The sequence below is a fragment of the Sardina pilchardus genome, chromosome 13 (genome assembly GCF_963854185.1).
Source record: "Sardina pilchardus chromosome 13, fSarPil1.1, whole genome shotgun sequence".
NCBI lineage: Eukaryota > Metazoa > Chordata > Actinopteri > Clupeiformes > Clupeidae > Sardina > Sardina pilchardus.
In genome coordinates, this window is record NC_085006.1 from 14,643,967 (window position 1) to 14,663,187 (window position 19,221).

At 39.6% G+C, this 19,221-nt stretch overlaps 2 protein-coding genes and 1 long non-coding RNA gene across 5 annotated transcripts in view; all 3 read left to right on the forward strand.

Annotated features, from left to right (window-relative positions):
• Positions 1-912: 912 nt before the first annotated feature.
• On the forward strand, positions 913-2,428 carry LOC134100130 (uncharacterized). The gene is made up of 4 exons (XR_009941208.1): positions 913-1,266; positions 1,567-1,607; positions 1,680-1,746; positions 2,290-2,428. It is a non-coding gene; the product is annotated as an uncharacterized LOC134100130 (long non-coding RNA).
• Positions 2,429-4,531: 2,103 nt separating this feature from the next.
• On the forward strand, positions 4,532-8,232 carry tmem120ab (transmembrane protein 120Ab). Its single transcript, XM_062552656.1, has 12 exons — positions 4,532-4,600; positions 4,887-5,005; positions 5,197-5,313; positions 5,417-5,476; positions 5,672-5,767; positions 5,876-5,965; positions 6,048-6,113; positions 6,223-6,284; positions 6,390-6,482; positions 6,872-6,936; positions 7,111-7,179; positions 7,856-8,232. Exons 1-12 carry the CDS (start codon positions 4,532-4,534, stop codon positions 7,970-7,972), a joined length of 1,023 nt encoding a protein of 340 aa, XP_062408640.1. The 3' UTR covers positions 7,973-8,232.
• Positions 8,233-11,277: 3,045 nt separating this feature from the next.
• The window catches only part of tyw1 (tRNA-yW synthesizing protein 1 homolog (S. cerevisiae)), a 71,996-nt gene continuing 64,052 nt past the window's right edge, over positions 11,278-19,221 (forward strand). For 2 of the 3 annotated variants that reach the window (XM_062552255.1, XM_062552256.1), the window contains exons 1-6: positions 11,278-11,465; positions 11,851-11,981; positions 14,389-14,529; positions 15,513-15,614; positions 16,435-16,629; positions 17,044-17,352. In XM_062552255.1, the coding sequence (XP_062408239.1) occupies positions 11,387-11,465; positions 11,851-11,981; positions 14,389-14,529; positions 15,513-15,614; positions 16,435-16,629; positions 17,044-17,352 (957 nt within the window). In that variant the 5' untranslated portion in view covers positions 11,278-11,386. The remainder of the gene's footprint in view (positions 11,466-11,850; positions 11,982-14,388; positions 14,530-15,512; positions 15,615-16,434; positions 16,630-17,043; positions 17,353-19,221) is intronic. The other variant, XM_062552257.1, reaches the window with a different exon arrangement.

Genomic DNA, 19,221 nt, shown 5'->3' on the forward strand with positions numbered 1-19,221 from the left:
GCTATACACATGCATATCTATGCTTTGTGGTGAAAATAACAATGCACCCTCAGGAAATTACCTAAACATTGTGTGATCTTGCTTGCTCACTCGGCATCAGTCATTCCTTTGAGTGTTCATTTGAGTTAAATTTATTTTGTAAAATATGTATTGTAAACATGGTATAAACTGTGCAAGATTGCTGATATTCTATGGATTTTTCATACCAACATTTGGTAAGTTATTAAAAGTAAAATTATATTATTTACTGTAATTAAAATTCACTGTTGGCCCTGAATTCCTCCAGGGAGTGTCTGGCTATTGGTGCATAAAAAACTAAAAAGTAACTATGTTAAAAAAAAAAAAATGCATTTGTGTAGAATATTCATTGAAACCAGAGAATATACTTTACAATTAGATTCAGCAATATGGGAAAAACACCCAGGTTTCTCATATCCTCATTGAAGATTTTGGTTTATGTCATATTGTAAACAGAGCCCTACATTTAGTAACAAAGAAAAAACGACAGTGTCAGCCAGTCTTTAAATGTATTGTACTTGATCTCATGCATTGAAAAGCACCTACTACAGTATGCCTGAAACCGGCAAGATTCAATGAGTCAACCAAAAGAGTAATGTTTTCTCTATAGCTCAAATCATTGCATTCACATTAGAATTCATCACGATTCAGTCAATTTTTATAAGGGTATGCTCAGACCAAGGTCTTATGTTTTACTGACTGAAAAAGTGTCAGTTGGGAATGGGATTATATTATTTTGTGATTATATTCAAATTAAATTTTGATCAGGGTATACCACAAGCCTCACCTGCATGAATCAATGTAAAATGTTAATGTAAACCACCATACTTAGCTCCTATGTGACTTCATTTTATCTCATGCAGCATGTCAACACACTGATGTCATCATTCTTATGTGTCCTCAGAACACAAGCTGTGCAATGAGTGTGGTAACATGACAATGACCACAGTTTTCTCAGACTCCACGGTGATCCTCCCTTGCTGCTTTGACAACAGCATGAAGGACCCTGTGCTTTGGAGCAAAGACGGGGAACGCATCGTCCACATCCACAGCTCAACCAGAGTCGATTTCCTCAACCATAAGATGGGCAGAGTGACCGTGTTACTGTCTCAGTGAAGATTTTTTCCCCTCCGCATTGACCGGTTCCAGGCTCTAGATGTGGGCGTGTATTGCTGTGAGCAGGGAAACCAGTGCAGGGCGTGGAGGTCAAGCAGAAGCAATGGAATACTGCAAAGCCCCATGAGACGGGTAACTGCATCTTGTACTTTAAAGAAAAGCACAACATACTGTACAGTAATGTAGGCCTATTATACGTGCTGCTGAGACAAGACAAGGCTGACCTGACATTGAAGCTAGCTGATCTCAATGTCAGGTTTTAAACAGGGCTAGAATTAAGGCCCCACTGCAATGCATGTCTTTAGTAAGCTAAGTAATACTTAGGCCACTTAAGTATTACATGTGGCTAATTCTAACATTATGGGATATATTATTTTGGTGTTTGTGTTTTATCTGATTGCTTGCCTTTCTTACCCCCATGTCTTTGTGTAGGTGATTCTCTAGTTGAACATGACATGACCACACTATGCTCGGTAAGTGTAGGAGACTAGATATGTTATAATATTTCTGGAGAAGGGACAAATAAAGCACTGCTATATCTACAGGTGCAGTCATTGAGATTTGGAACTTTCTGTTTGGCACATCCTGAAGCATCCACATCTAAACTGACGGGTGAGAGACACAAAGACTGCTCTAACGTGAATGATCTGAGAAACTTATATTGCGAACTGAGAAATGTAATGTCAAGAGCTATAGTGCTGAGCTTATTTAAAGATGCTGTTTGAAGGTTTTTTTGTTTAGTTTAAACATCCTAAATAACCTAGAAATAGCAACATAATGTGACAAAACAACCGTTTTAACATAATGTTACATAAAAGGAATATGTTACACTTTACAGTGACATGATACTGTCATGAATGTTTCATAACATTATAAACAAGTCATAAACATGTATGACAAAACGCTTCCGTCATTAAGTGTCATTCAGTTTTTGTCATGACAAGTTGTTATGGTTAGGTTAGGGTTCATGTGTCATGACAGTGTTGTCTTCATCTCCCTGTACCATGTTGTACCACAAGTGGCTTCTGTATTATATAGGCTAATGCAAGTAAATACGAGAGTGCTGTATGGCTGTGTTCAAGATAGGTGAGGAGGTGTGACCGTGTGATCATAGTTGATTTCACTCTTGTCTTCACCCTTTTCTATCTCTTTCAGATTGATAATGATTACCCCTGCTTTGTCTGTCTCCATGTGCCAGCTGAGTCTACAGGTGTCTTGCAGACATACAGACACATAGATTGATCAGACAGATATCTGTATTTAGAACAAGTCATTAGTAAAACCTTTACATTTTTATTTTAGATATGTCCATGGAAATGGTTTCTACTCAAATAATTAAAAATATATCATTCAGAGCCATGGTCTAGCATTTGTTATGGTATTCCAAGTCAAGTAAGGTTTATTCATAAATCAAATCAAAGCAAAGCAAATCAAAAGATTGGAACCTCCTAACTTAAGACAGTGAAGATAAGACAATTCAGCAAAACTAATAGGCTACAGCGCAGGCTCCCCAGACTCAAGCTCCAAAGATTGAGCTTGGTCTGGTGATAGCCAGACTAAAGTAATGATGCAGTGGCATCTTATTCCAAGTTTAGTGCCAATTACCGCAAAGGCCCAATCTGCTCTTTATCCTTGAACTACATAGATGCCGCATTGTCTGTAGACTATAGACGCACGGTCCATGCCATAGAGAAGGTGTACCCATGCCGGGGTCAGAAAGCTTTCCATCCCATTGAGATGACTGAAACATCAAGGAAACGTCAATAAAAATGCTTATGTACTAAATTTTTGCATGTATACACGTTGGGCTTGTCAACCAGATAGCACATGTGAATCTCTGGTCACTTCGTCTGCCCATTCTGTTAACAGCTCAACATGCTATTAACTGCGCCATTTTTTTCACAGTTTATTTACATCAAGGCACATAACAAGTGAAATATTGATGAGTTGTTTCCTGGGTAAAGGGCAATTGCAAGTGGCAATTCTATTACAAGCTATTTCACCTTGGATGAATGGATCTCATGACAATTCAGCACTGAGAAGATACATGGTCCTGGTTGTAAAAAAATCCATATTCTTGACATAACATTGCCAGACAAAAAGCCAAATCTGTGTAAGCTGTAACTAGGGTAACTCCAGTCTAGCTCTTCCAAGAGAACAGATGTGATGACAGCAGATTTACCAATCAGATAAATGATGCAATGATTGTAAGAGGCAGTCAGGTTGATCTTTAAGCTGATTCATCTGTTCTTAATTCTACAAGACGTAACAATGGTACACTTCTCCCGAGTCAACCTCAATCTGCTGAACACATGCAAAATTAAGTACAGTATATAAGTAAATATCCTTTTTTTGATCCTGTGAGGGAAATTCATTCTCTGCATTTAACCCAATTTAACCGAATTAGTGAACACACACAGCACACAGTGAGGTGAATCACACACTAACCCAGAACAGTGCCCAACCAGGGGCGCTCGGGGAGCAGTGAGGGGCTAGGTGCCTTGCTCAAGGGGCACTTCAGCCGTGGACTGGTCAGGGATCGAACCAGCAACCCTCTGATTACAAGCTCGAAGCCCTAACCAGTAGGCCACGGCTGCCCAAATTAGAGGCCAAGAGGGATGTCTGTAGAAGTTCATTGATTAGTTGAAACATTTGCACTGATTTTGAGGTTTTAGCTGGTTCCAGGGCACAGGAGAATTCATACTTTATTTCTAGTGTCTGCTTGATCTTTCACAATATTATTTTAGACTATCACTGAGTTCTTTGAAACTGAATTGATGAGTTGATCAGTATATGCTCACAACTGCTCTAACTCAAGATATTCAAATTGATCAAGGAAAGTCTCCTCTTCCTATATGACATAAAGCAACGTAATCGTAGATAAGTTGGAGACATTTTAAAAACAGATTTATCAGTCAATATGATGAAATCTTATGTCTTCAGTCATTTACAACGACCTAATCTCAGGCACACAGCTGATAACATTATTGCATAAGTAGGGCTGTCTTCATAGGCCAAAATTCAACTATAGGCACAAGTAGTCATACCAAAACACTATGAAAAATAATAATATTCTACTTTTTAGAACAGTAACCGGAATGCCTTATATTTGCATCACTGTGAAAAAATAGGCAAACTGGAAAGTACTTGTACATGTATGCAAATGAATGTGTCTGTGGGTTAATCCCTCAGCAGTCAAGTTTATAACCACCAGACCCAAGCAAAGTCCAAGGAGATTATCTTGAGAGGTCTATTTCATGTAGCACAAGGGCTCTGAATAGCTTTTCAAATAGTGTTGCTAGCTACTAGACGGAGACTTGTTCTTTATATATAAATGCTATAGATCACGTGTGTTATTTTGCCGTTTTACATACTGATCAATCAAGAAACCGACAAGATGTCCTCAGGTATTCCCGATGTCCTTAAAGAGTGGGAGGTCTTAGAAAAAGAGTTGTACACAATTCAGGTAAGGCTTTTCTTGATACATGCCTCAGTACTTTCTCATTTTGGGTCAGATTCAAAGGATTAATTTTACTATGATAGGAATGGATGCCATGTTAACTAAAGGGATTGGATGTATAATTTGAATTTAAGAGCAGAATATATAGCCCTCCAAGATTCACAGTTTTGTTAATTGTTAACATCATTGTGTATCATACCTAATCGTTTAACACTGAATGCTTAATACAAATGATGCTGCTAAATGCTATTTTCGCCATTATTAATTTGCTATTATGTTGTGATTATTGTAGGAGACCCACAGGTTATACATGCAGAAGCTTGATGAAGTATCAAAGTTACAGAAGAGCTTCTCATCCTCCATCAGTCGACAAAAGAAGAGTCTTAAAGACCTATCTCGTTCAGTGCAGAAGTGAGTACATACATTACCACACACACACACACACACACACACACACACACACACACACACACACACACACACACACACACACACACACACACACACACACACACACACACACACACACACACACACACACACACACACACACTATGCATATTTTCAGAATCTATTTATATATCTAAATATCTGACTCCCAGATGCAGAAAAGGACTATCAGAGGAGGAAGCCAAGCCCCTGGATGACATACGCTCTCAGATACGTGAGATGCCAAACACATTGAACGAAATGGAAGCTTTCCTACCAAAGAAAAATGGGTATAGGAAACCACAAGGTTTTCTCATCTTATAGCAAAAATAATAATATCCTGTATGTCATTATGTCAAACATTGCTTGTCTCATATTGGTCTCTTCATTCAGGTTATACCTCAGTCTTGTACTGGGAAGTGTGAATGTAAACCTTCTGAGTAAACAGTCCAAGTAAGTATGTATCTCTCTGCACTGCAACTCATGTATTTGCATGTTATTAAGTGTGTTTTGTTGATGTAAAATATACCTGTCATAAGGACAGAGGTGCAACACATGTAATTTGACTGTGATGAAGAATCAGCTGGTGTATCCCAGCCATCTCTCCTTTCTTAAAGCGTTTTTTCCTCTCGCTTTGCTCCTCTTTAGAACAGCCTACAAGGATGAGTATGAGAGATTCAAGCTCTATGTGACGGTCATCCTGCTGGTGCTTGCTTTTCTGTGCCGTTTTATGGTTAGCTATAGGTAAGAATCTATATCCAAGTTGTGGAAAGGAACAATATTGCATACAGGCCACTGTAATGAGAAAGATGAATCGAACTCTTGACTAATACTAAGCATTTTTTTTATGAGATTTATCGAGGCTGTCCTCAACTTCCTGTTGGTGTGGTTCTACTGTACGCTAACCCTCCGAGAGAGTGTTTTGATCAGCAATGGATCCAGGTCAGCTCACCAACCGACACAAAAACGAAAGACATCAAGACCGATATGTGTATAGTCTGTTAATAGTTCTTCTCTACTTCAGAATTAAAGGGTGGTGGGTGGTCCACCATTACATCTCCACCTTCCTCTCTGGAGTCATGCTGACCTGGTCAGTGCAGCACTGTCATCTGTTCTTGAGTACACGATTGTGGTAGAAGACACCATTCATAGTATTCAAACACTCATTCAACCATGTTTGGTCTCTTCAATTTCTTAAGGCCTGAAGGCAAGCTGTATCAGATGTTTAAGAACCAGTTTCTGGCCTACTCAATGTATCAAAGTAAGCACAGCTACTCACCTTATCTACTCAACAAAAACATATTGTGATAATGCTAAGATTTTTTTTTAATCAAAATGTAAAATGACATGTACTTTCAATATCCAGGCTTTTTGCAGCTTCTTCAGTACTACTATCAAAGTGGATGCCTCTATAGGCTCAAGGCTCTTGGTGAAAGACACAATTTGGACTTGACAGTAGGTGCGGATACACTCTTATTTTGAAATGTCTTTCTGACCAACTGCAGCTCCATGGCAAGTACAAAGCCCACCATCTGAAATATCTCAGAGCTCAGTGTGAAATAGTATGTCTGAGATGCCTCAGTACATTGTCAAATGAGATTCTAGGGTGAACGCTGTTTACTCATGCTATGATACAGAGTTTAAAATAATTTCTTTGAGGTTGAAAAGGCTAAAGCAGAGGTTAAGGATTATTTTCAGGAGATAACATTTTTGCAAACAGTAGAATTTTAATTTGACCAGTGGCTATAATTGTAAATGTGTTCTATATTGACTTTATTTTAAATTTGCTTCAAGTCAAAATAATGTGCTGCACTGTGTATCCGAGAAAATATGTTTGTTTGCTCTCAGAGGGTTTCCAGTCTTGGATGTGGAGAGGCTTAACGTTTCTACTGCCCTTCCTCTTCTTCGGTCATGTGAGTGTGGTCAGACCACTATCTTCTTTAATTGTAGACCAGTGATTTACGCATAACTACTTATAATTTGAAAATACCTTATTCATCTTTGTTTTGAGATTCATTTTCCCTGTGTCTGTGATTTATTCACTGTGTATGGGTATATGTTTGTTTCTTTTGGTTTCCTAATTACAGTTTTGGCAGCTGTTCAATGGGATCTCCCTTTACCAATTGTCCCGACTTCCAGAATGTGTAGAATGGCAGGTAAGCTACACACTGGCGGCAGAGAGTGTTAAAGCGGAGCAAGGTCATCAGGGATTTTTGCTGACTTTATTTCGCAATCTACCAAAATAATTGTCAAGAGCCAAATTCATAATCCTGATCGGTCAGATTAGATTAGATTAGATTAGATTAGATTAGATTCAGAGGTGTTGAATCTAATCTAATCATAACCGATCAGGATTGTGGATTCCTTTGTCTCTTCCTCAACAATCATTTTGGTATATTGGAAATACCATCAGTTGTTGTGCCTCTTAAAGTGATCAGAATTGTGATGTAAAGTGCCTGAAAGACAGTGGCGGTTCTAGACTGAATTACTCCCCAGGCGAGATCCTCCACGAGCGCCCCCATGAGTGTTTTTTAACGCACTTTGCGTCAGTCGGGCTCATAGGGTTAAGCGCTCGTGCCGCCCCATACAAGATGCCGCCCCGGGCGACTGCCCGGTTCGCCCGTACCTAAAACCGCCACTGCTGAAAGAGTTCCTTTTTGCGATAATGATCAGCTGTTTTACTCTTATTATTTTCTGGCAGTGGTTTATATTTACCTCAGACGTTATCAAGTGATAGCCAGCCGTTCACTGACCATTCCGAATCATGACAGATAAGGATGTCAGAATTAAGACGGTCATTTCAAAATTGATTTGTTTGTACTTGTCTTGAAGGTATCTATGTGTGGCCACTGCTTCTTGGTGCTCTTCATGGGGAACTTCTTCACCACTCTTGCTGTGGTGCGCCAAAAAACACATCAGAAGAATCAGGCAAAAGCAAAGAGTCAATGAACAAACCACTGTTGGGATGATTCAGACAATACTTGTGAGCTGCCCGTGTGAGCAAAACGGTCCATGTGAGCAAAACATTGACTCAAGGCACACAAATATCATGAGGTCTCTTTTAATGAATATAAATAATGATAAAATTAGGCATCAGATATTGTGTAGTTGCCACATTTATATAGACTTTACTAATATTGAAATGACAAAGCACATTGAAGGTTGCATCTTTTTGTATCTTTAACAACTGCATAAATATTAATTGTTGACATTTGCATTTTCATTGTGGTCTGTCTAGCCATACTCAATTCTAGTCAGAATTTGGGTCCTATCGTACACTCAGCACAACGTGAAGCAACTTTTTTTGATGGTAACACCTTATCAGTCAATAGTGAAAGTAATTGATTGTTTAGAGCCGTTTTATCATTGACGATGAGACCACGCTGAAGGCGGTTTCACTTTGCCTATGAGTTCAAATAATAGGCAAGTGCAGATGCAAGTTATACTCTGCTAGTTAAAACAGATTTTAGTAAAGGTTTAGTGATCCCTGTTCCATACAGTCTCGTGTGCAAGCGAAATATGTAAATTAATATGGACTATAATGACTAACGTTTGCACCTCTGACCGCCCGTTTCTGATAACCAAAGGGACCTCTGCACTCAATTGGATAGACCTAACCAATCATAGCAACAAAATAGTTTACTGTGAGTTGTAGGAAGAACACGCGAACCATCCTTCTTCTCCACAAATGCCTTAACATTGTTTTCTGGTTGTTTTACACGATAGTGAAATCTAAGACCATGTTTATACAGGGTAGGGCAGGTTATTCAGAAAACTAATCTGGTAGCCGCGCTAAGAAAATAGATAACGTAGAGTGCTGTGGGTTCCAGTGCAGCTTTTCGTGGGGATTTGACATGACATACTGCCAACCCATCAAAACATCACGTTACTGTTATTTTCCCCTCCATGCTATCCTAAATGTGATGCGATCTGAGAAAAACCTTCACAGGGCGTAAATTACCAACTTATGATTACTTATATCATGAAAGTGATGAATGAATGTTACCAGGATGGTATCAGAACCTTAACTTGATGAAATTTGACCATGAAGGTAGGTTAGGTGAACCCTGCCTGACCTGCCGGAGAATTTGGATTTCGCCCGGCAGCTCAGGCTGGAAACCTACACATCTATCTCCTCTGTTCCCTGCCAGAACCTTCGGCTCCAGTCACAAACTAGCATACAAAAGATGCATTGGATCATTGGCCTGATTAGTTGAAGGATTATCCAAGCGTACGGAGTCATTTCAATGATGCCAATAGAGCTTGACAGTCCCGCCCCTCCTCCGAGAGAGCACACAGTAGAAATAAAGTGCAGACCCCCATACTAATGTTCAATCTTAAAAGACTGAGCTTAGTATGGTGATAGACTACAGAGAGGGTAGAAATGGAGCAAATGGTTGGAGAATATGATAGTGACGTCAAGTCGGATACCTCGGCGCACAAGACTTCTACACGAGTCTCTGAGCAAAAAAATCCAATCCAACTTTGCGTTCAAGTCATTTTTCCGCTATCGGAGGTCGGAATTTCCGAATATCTGATGTGGCATGAAGGCGCTATAAGTTGCATGCTCATTACGCATGATACGTCATGATAGCATTGTTTACAGAGAGGTTTATTTTACTCAACCGTAAAGTGAGTTACGATGTTATGACACCAATCACACAATGTTGTATTTCTCCGAAAATAGAAAAGGTTTGTATAAAGGCTTAAAACGCTTCAGATGTAATGTTATTTGATGTCAAAGTGACTCAAAAATGAATGGGGCTCAATGGAATGTTAGCTGGAAGCGCTCTACACCTGACCTAACCTCAGAGCCGGCCATATATGTCTAGACGCACTCCGAACATTTGCCTACCTCCTTGGTTTTGGTGGTAAACAAAATCAACCGAAGCGTGCTCAGGTGACGTGATAGACAAAGCACTGCTGCTCATCTGTCCATCATACAACTCCCAGACAACTTGATTCGGTACACCAAACTTCCTGACCTCAAATGTAATTGTAGGGGGGGTACGTTTTTTGGAGACTTTTGTTCAATGCACAGAAGAGGGGTGATAAATATACATTTCCATAAAACTAAGGGAATAATTGAAACTCCAAACAGAAGTGCAATTGTAAGTCTAATCATCTCGCATCTGTTGAGTAGCTGGCATGTTTTTGCTTTGAGTAAAATCCCCAGGCCTTTTACTGTGTTAAGTTATTATATGTGTTCAGTGGACTGTTACATAGACCTAATTGTACCTATACCTATTCATACAAAATATGATTTGGAATGGAAAATACCTCATCTTCAATCCTGTGAAGTGATGGAAAGCTGCTTCTAGTCGCTGCCAGAGCTGTAGAGAGTTGCGACAACTCAAAACATGGGCGCCATGGTTCATCCTATGGAACCATCCTATGGAACCATATGGAGCAAATATTATATGTTATGTTGAAATAAATTGCTATTAACGCTATAAACAGGCGGCAGGCCTATAAATTATACTATCAATGTAAAAGGCCCTTTGTGGAAATATTCCAGTGTAGGCTACCTTCAATATCTTACATGGCTCTGCAAAATGCCCATGCATTGTAGTGAGTGTTTATTTATGGTAGTGAGTGACCACATTGGTTTATCAGTCTCAGAGCTATATATATATATATATATATATATATATATATATATATATATGTATGTCTATGCTCAGAGCAGTGTGTACATGGAATGCTAGAGAAAAAGCTAATGCTAGGATAAGGCATGGCTAACTTCAAACTTCATCAATTTCTAAATCAGTGTTAGGACTGTTTTTGACAGATATAACTATTAACTATAATTTCCCTGAAATGTGTTATCATAAGTCGAAGAGAGAAACTGACATTTACCTCTCACAAATATTGAGTAATCATTAGCCCTCCAGTTTTGTCTCTTGACCTGCTCCAGGGGGGGAAGTGGGAAAGTTGTGTAATTGTTTTCCACTTCCTGGTCTTGCACTGCAGTCAATCACACGCGCAACAGTTCAGCATTTTTATATTTTTATATAATTGTATTTATATTATACAATCTAGATATGTTTTCCTCTGGTCACTGGGATCTGCATCTACTTTTACTGTCTGTGGCTGAATGTTGGGATAAAACCATAGACTGTAAAAAGGATTAAACAAGTGACCACCTCGATTCCCTAGTTGGCGAAACTCTGCCTGGTGAGGTGTCCCTCTTGTGGCCAGTCAATGTACATACTAGTGACCCAGGATAACCTACCCACAATTCCACAGTTTATCAATATGGCTGTCTACATCTGATATGTTCCTAATAATTTCAACTGGTCTGGGACAGTACTTTCTGTGTACATATTTATGAAGGATAAATAACATACACCGGAACCTGTGATGTTCACGAAACTGAGGATGTTACCGCTCACATTGTTGGCGGATAGTGTCTCTCATGCATTTGGCGCCGAATTACCAAGTGAGTTATCAGCTTTCGAAATTAGCTAGCTAGCCTTGAAACATAAGTAAGGTGATAGCTAGTTATCCAGCTAGCTATGAAACGCAATGCAGTACCAGACAATGGGACATTTACTCTTCTCATTAAATGATACACAATACATTTTCATTTCTTGCTAACAGTATTATCTGACCTAAGTTTTTGTTGGTAGACCTAAGTTGACTATAGTAACATTAGCTAGCCAGTCAGCTACTGTAACCTTTCATGGTACAAGTCAAGTATCGGACATAATTCTAACAGTAGTCTATAAACCGACTATGTCATTATATTGTGCAAATATATGGACTTGTGGCGTTGATTTCTTCTACGCAGCGACTTACATAGTGGGTTTGTTTTAAATCCTTAGGTAATTTGGATAATGTGCGACGCTTCACAGAAAGCTATGTATTGGCGCTGTGGCATAACCGGTTGTATATTTACACCGCTGCGGCTGTCGTTGTGGGCATCTGGTTTGCCCTTAACCTGGTGCTGAAGAAGGTGAATTGAAACTTTGTGTCTTTTTAACAGTCTTTCACATATTCTATATGCTGTCTTGATGGACTGTCAAATATGTTACTGTTAAGTCTGATGTATTATACAGTGGGGTCATTCCGTGTCAAATCAGACAAAATCCAGGAAAATGGTTGCAGCACCGACTCGGATTTTCTTCAAAGTTTGTATACACAATGTTTAGGTTCCATAACTAAAATCTGTAAAATATTTTTGTTCAATTCTATTGTTTTCATTGTCTTTTTGCCCTTGCCTTTTTACACTCTCTAAATGACCTTATCTTGGAGGCCATGTTAAGGTACTCATATCTTAAAAAGTATAATTCCTAGCCTGACTAAACTTTATAGAATGGAAGACAAGCATGTTCTCAGTAAGATTCAATGATTAAATGTTTGTACCACAGTCTCATTGGTTGTACAGAAGTCTCTAGTTTCTGAAAAAACATGCAAAAAAAGTGATATTGAGGGTCTCAAAACTTTTTTATTGGGACACACCTGCCATCAATGAGTCTTTTCTATAGAAATATAATCCTTTGTTAATGTTGTCCCAAAATGTGAAGTCTCCAAATCAAATGAATTTGACAATAATAAGGATAAAACAAGGCATGTTTGTATTTTTGTGTCATTTTCATGCAGCTGAAAAGCTATGTGGGGTAGGTAGTAGGATCATGAAAATCTATGTGGAAATAGAAAAGTATATGGACATGTAGTGTGTAAAGTTCTAATATTGCATCCAAGCCCCGTTCACAGAATAAATGCATGTAGTTACAGGTGTTTTGGTAGCACCAGAATAAACATTTACAATAAAAAAAGGGAAGTTTGGCACCCCCCTCTGGCGAAACAGTAGCATTTTGCTACTTTTACAAGGCATTAACTCCGGTAGCTATTTGAATGGAATGGAAAGGCTATATTTTACTTCTCGTATTCAAAAAGAAGCAGAAATTCCTAATACCTTGAAATTGAAAAGGATATCAAATACACCGAATTATGTACTTGAAATTATGTTTTAACGATTAATCTAAAATAGGCCTTTCATTGGTTGGTGGCTGTGAAGTTCTCAAAGGCCATTTGAATATCTTCATACGTCTTAAACTGTTCAGAATGCCACTCAGGCACCGCAGCATGATGTGCAGGTAGGGCAATATGTGTCTACTGTATGATGGAAAATGGTGGGTAGGGTATGCCTTGGAGAAGTCAGAGGAGCTGGAGGACTACAAGGTCAAATTCCTGCACCCCAGTGGACCAGCTGCCATTCATGTGCTGTGTGCTGTGCCAGCCCCAGCCACTACCAGGACAGGACGGCAGTACGTATGAAGATATTCAGATGGCCTTTGAGAACTTCACAGCCACCAACTAATGAAAGGCCTATTTTAGATTAATGGTTAAAACATAATTTCAAGTACATCATTCGGTGGATTTGGCATCCTTTTCAATTTCAAGGTATAAGGAATTTCTGCTACTTTTTGAAAACGAGAAGTAAAATATAGCCTTTCCATTCCATTCAAATAGCTACCAGAGTTAAATGCCTTGTAAAAGTAGCAAAATGCTACTGTTTCGCCAGAGGGGGGTGCCAAACTTCCCTTTTTTTTATTGTAAATGTTTATTCTGGTGTTACCAAAACACCTGTAACTACATGCATTTATTCTGTGAACGGGGCTTGGATGCAATATTAGAACTTTACACACTACATGTCCATATACTTTTCTATTTCCACATAGATTTTCATGATCCTACTACCTACCCCACATAGCATTTCAGTTACATGAAAATGACACAAAATACAAACATGCCTTGTTTTATTGTTATTATTGTCATGGTTATTTGTCGTGGAGACTTCAAATTGTGGGAAAACATTAATTAACTGCCGTATTTGAAGAGGAAATAGTGACTGATACCAAGTGAAAAAGATAAACAGTTTTTTTAATACCCTAAATATCACACTTAATGCACGTTTTTCCAAAATTGAGGGCCCTTTCGAGAGTCAAGAGACATTTAGTACAGACTTTAATCTGTTTACACATGCTTATTATGAGTTGATCTTCCACCCTAGAAAGTTTGGGGAGGCTAGGGAACATATTTGTCAAGATATTAATGCCCAGACATGGCATGTGTTTTTCAAGCTGTAAAAATGAAAGAATTTCAAGGTCTAAAAAAGATATGAAGACAGATGATTTCCACAGAAATATTTCACAGGCCTTGGTTTTAGGACCCATTGATGATATACACAAAGTTTTAACAAAATCTGAGACGGTGCAACAACAATCTTATCTGATTTGACACGGAATGACCCAGTGACCTTGCTCGGTTTTTATGCCACCGATCGTCTGGTGGTCAAACATACTTTTGCGTTCAAACTCCCATCATAAGACCGCCAATGTTGTCATATATTTCTGCAGAAGAAGGTCGTTACACCTGTTAGTCCCTGGCGTTACCAAACGACAGAAACGACGGAAAAGAAAAAATATCCTGTAAAGGAGAAAGTGGAACATGTGTCTGGTGTAAAGATTTTTTACGGATCACAAACCGGAACTGCAAAGGTATGAAGTGCATTCATGCCAAAGATAGAGAGTCAGTGTGGGCAGTAAAGTCAATGTTATTAGCGTCCTACAATGATAAGAGATTGGAATGGAGCTGCATCTACTTTTGAAGTTTGTATACAAATCGGCAGTGACAGTCACAACTGAAGTGCTTTTATTCGTTGTTGGAGATATAATGTGGACTATAAATCTCCTTATTTAAACACATTGTTCACCTCAGGGATATGCCACTTGTTTCTTTGTTACTGTATTTCTTTCTGGGCTTATGATGTTGTCAAAAGTGAAGTAATATGTACATTGGTGTGTAAAAGCCCCATACACAAGTCCTGTTGATCTTCTCCATGATGCTGAGCAAATCAGACCTTTGTGTAGGGTGCATTGATAACCACTATTCTATTCTATCATTTTGAATACCTTTGAAGTCTGCTTAACAATAACGTTTAGTTATGTGGTTTGAAAATGTTCTATAATGAAATTGTTGGTCACAAAATATGTGGTCTGGACACCTCTGCTTAACACCAAGATGCATGATGGACTGTTAGTGCTCTCCGTAGTTTCAAGCTGATGATACACAAGGCAACTTTTTGAGTAATGTTGCTGGGCAGTGTTCCTGAGTATTGTTGATATTGTGCATCATTGTTATTCTGGACTACTGTATCACCCATACGCAAGTGATCATGATCATCTTGGAGCCAGTTATGTGGTTGCCCATTAACATTGCTCAAAAAGTTGCCCCGTGTTTTATCACTCTACAGAGTTTTTACACAGGAGATTAAGCTATTTTGTTGAACAATAATGAAACAATAATGAAACAATTGGGCATTCTCAGAGAGTCTAAGTTTGTGTCGTAAACTGTGTGTGCTGACTACAAGATATCCATTGCTTAAGGCTCTGTCTCAGTTTAATCACACTGTTCTTCATTGTAACAATTTCATGTACAAATTCATGTAGGCTACAATTTTAAGATAATGTTTCCTGTGTAGGGATTTGCCAAAGAGCTTGCTGAAGATGTCAAGAATCTGGGACTTATATCTGAGGTGATTGATTTGAAAGATTATGATCCTGACGACAGACTATCAGATGAGGTGAGATTGATCAGTTTTCTCCAACTTGAGTTTGTGTTTGCACTTGTGAATGCATGCACCTGATCATACTTCTTATCTCGCTGACACCTATTTAATCCCTGTGCAAATCTCAAATCCATTAGCCAAAGCTCTAGAAAGGTCATTCTCTTGAATTTTGGCGGATTGCTCTTTCAGTGAAGTACTACAGGCATATTGTATATAGAACCTTTTTTCCGAACTTGTGTTATTTCTAAATTGCTGAATGATGTATTTTGACACGCAGTCAGAGCAGAGTAACTGATCTTATGAGTTAGTCCTTTATGTCTTACATCATTTGGCTCTCCGTGGTAATGGCCTGCCAGGGTGATGAATGAGCTCCAGCAGATTTCTGGGAAACGAATGGTCAGTTGGCTACTGAGGGAGCTGACAAAATATTTCAGCCCAACTGTAGTCCAGGCCTGGACATAAGCAACATCAATTCAGGGACTACAGACATCTTGTTGTCTTGCATTCATCCATTTTACATACAGTGTTTGGTTGCCAGTCAGGTACTCTTTGGTCGAGCCGGCGATTAATATGGTTGACCGATCTCTTCATCTCAGAGGAAAATATCAAAAGAGATCATGCTTATACAAGCTATAATTTATTCATTTATTTAACACTTCTCTGCTGGTAAGAGCACTCTAGATAGGGTTTTCTGTGTACTCTCTGACACAGACATTGCAGATAAGTCAGCCAGGATCTCATGTTTCTGTTGGCTGTCGGGGAAGGCATCAAGCCTCTGGCGTGGAGGAATGCAGAGCCTCACTTAGCCTTTGGCCACCCTTTTGTTTATTTCCAGTGCACGAGCAAAGCGGTATGTGTGTTCCTCCTGGCTACCTACACGGATGGCAAACCCACAGAGACTGCAGAGTGGTTCTGTAAATGGCTGGAGGAGGCCTCGACAGATTTCAGATATGGCAAAACCTACCTCAAAGGCTTGAGATATACCGTGTTTGGCTTGGGGAACTCTGTCTACACGGACCACTACAACACGGTGAGATAAACATGTTTTGCAGTGGTGGTGCAGAATGTGATGGTGGTATGAAAGTAGTCTCACTTTTTTTAGTATGAGGGGACTTTCTTTACTCTTCCTGATCAGGAATATCACTGCATTGGGAAACAAAAATAATTTATGCCTATTTCCAGTCCAACGATAATGACCGAAAAGTATTGTTCTAGCTAATATTAATGACGACGTGCAGAACACATAAACTGACTATAACAACGTGAAGAACAATATCATTGGGTATTGCTTTCAGAGTGATTCTTGAGAATGATAAAAAGCTGACAGACAATCAGAATCAGAAATTGTATCGTGACGATAATAGTTCTGGATATAGTTATCGTTCCTTAACCGCCCTTAACACCAAAGCCTTCCTTCTCTCTGCCTCCCGTATCTCTCCCTCAGGTGGCCAAATGTGTCGACAAGTGGCTGTGGATATTGAGCGGCTCGCGGGTGCTAACGCGGGGCGATGGCGACAACAACGTGGCCAAGAGTCGTCACGGCAGCGTGCAGGCGGACTTCCAGGCGTGGAAGGGCCGACTGCTGACCCGCCTGCAGGCGCTGGCCCGCGGGGAGAAGAAGAAGTGCAGCGGCCAGTGCAAGAACGGCACCTGCAAGAGCAAGAAGAAGAAGAAGCAGCAGACAGGAGCGGCAGGAGACATTGCGGGGGACACGGGGAAGTGCTCCAGCGAGCAGAAGCAGCACAGCTCCGAGGTCAGTGGAGGGTGGCGCTGTCTTACTGTTGGCCATGGACTGTCACCGTCTTTAACACTAGACCTGCTGCAGTTTGAGATTAAAAACCATACAGTCGTATGCTGGTTTGAATATAGAATTTAAAATCTAAGGGTCAAAATGACCGCTTAAAGCAGTTTTAAGTAGTTAGGAAATGAGAGCGCTTTTAGTGTTAAGGCCATTTGGGTTGACGTTGATGTTGTCTACATTTCACCATGGTTGTCTCCAGGTCTGTATGCCAAGCCAGCCTGCCGTTTGACAGTAACCTATCAGAACATACAGTATATTTTTAGCTCTCACAAAAGCTCTCATCAGAAGGGAATCAGAGACACACCCTTGTTTTGATTTAGCGCTTAAGATAATCCTGCTGGTCCACATGCAGGATAAATGACTTTAATCAAGTGCAGTGAATTCTCCCCTGCTCCCCATAACTGCACACCTGCGTCCTAATTTAATTAAGCCCCGGGCCACCCAAAGGTAACTGCAGTAATAAATGTCAGGGTGCTTGCTCAAGTCTTGAAAGTCTTAAAAGGTATGGAATTTTAAAGTGCCCTTTTCCAGACCTTGAAAAGTTTGGAATTTTGTAGAAAAGTCTTGGAAAAGTCTTGAAGTGTAGCTCATGAAGAGCTGATGCAAGTACTCAGACTTAACATGACTGATATACCCTCCACAATTTTGCGACTTTTGCAATTTCATTTTTTTCCCATTTGCAATCGAAATCCATAATTTCATGACAGTGTTTTCTAAAACATTACAAGGATTTTTGCAATGTTTTTCATTTTAAACCTCATCTAGGATGATCTCTAGATATCAGTCTCTCAAGTCTGTTCAAGATTCAAGATTGTCTTCATTAATTCAACTCAATTCAATTCAGTGATAGGAAGAAACCTTGGTTAGTGATAGGAAGAAACCTGTGCAGTTCCACAACTCAAGGGGCTGAACCATGCAGTAAATCAGTAGCTAGGGTAGGCTAGGATGTCCATAGATTTTGCAGAGGCAATATCCAATATGATATACAACATGATGTAAAAAGATCCTTTATTCTTGAGTTTACATGTTTTTTTCCTGTTGAATTATATTTAAACAATCAATTTAACATTTTCAAAAATGTAATATGTTGAATATGGATGATAGTTCCAAAATCACTGAGTAATCATGTTTAATAATCGTGATGTCAATATTGAACAAAATAATCGTGATAATGATTGTTACCATAATCGAGCAACTCTAGTCCAGAGTTAGTGTTGAATCAAGGGGTGGGGTAGGTCGATCCTGCCATGGGCATCTGAGAGGGTCTTAGGGAGGGAGATGGTTCTGCCATGGGGGTCTCGGTATGGTTGCAATCTGCATTACATCTCATTATACTACCATTAGAGAGTAAAAATTATTGCGTGTTGGCAGCCTGACTACAAAACTACAAAATGTCGAGGCCTTGAAGAAAAAATTATACGTTTGGAAAAAGGTTGGAAAAAGTCTGGAATTTTTAGTTGACAAAAGAGCAAGCACCCTGAATGTGTCCTGCGTCACACAGCACTTCATCATTTGGGTTTTTCCTTTTTTTTGCACTGGCCCTGTAGCGTGTGAGGGTGACTTAGCCAGCCAGAAGTGTGTGTGTGTGTGTGTGTGTGCGTGCGTGTGTGTTTGTGTGTGTGCATGTGTGTGTGTGTTTGCACGCGTGTGTGTGTGTATGTGTGTGTGTGTGTGTGTGTGTGTGTGTGTGTGTGTGTGTGTGTGTGTGTGTGTGTGTGTGTGTGTGTGTGTGTGTGTGTGTGTGTGTGTCTGTGTCTGTGTCTGTGTCTGTGTCTGTGTCTGTGTCTGTGTCTGTGTGTGTGTGTGTGTGTGTGTGTGTGT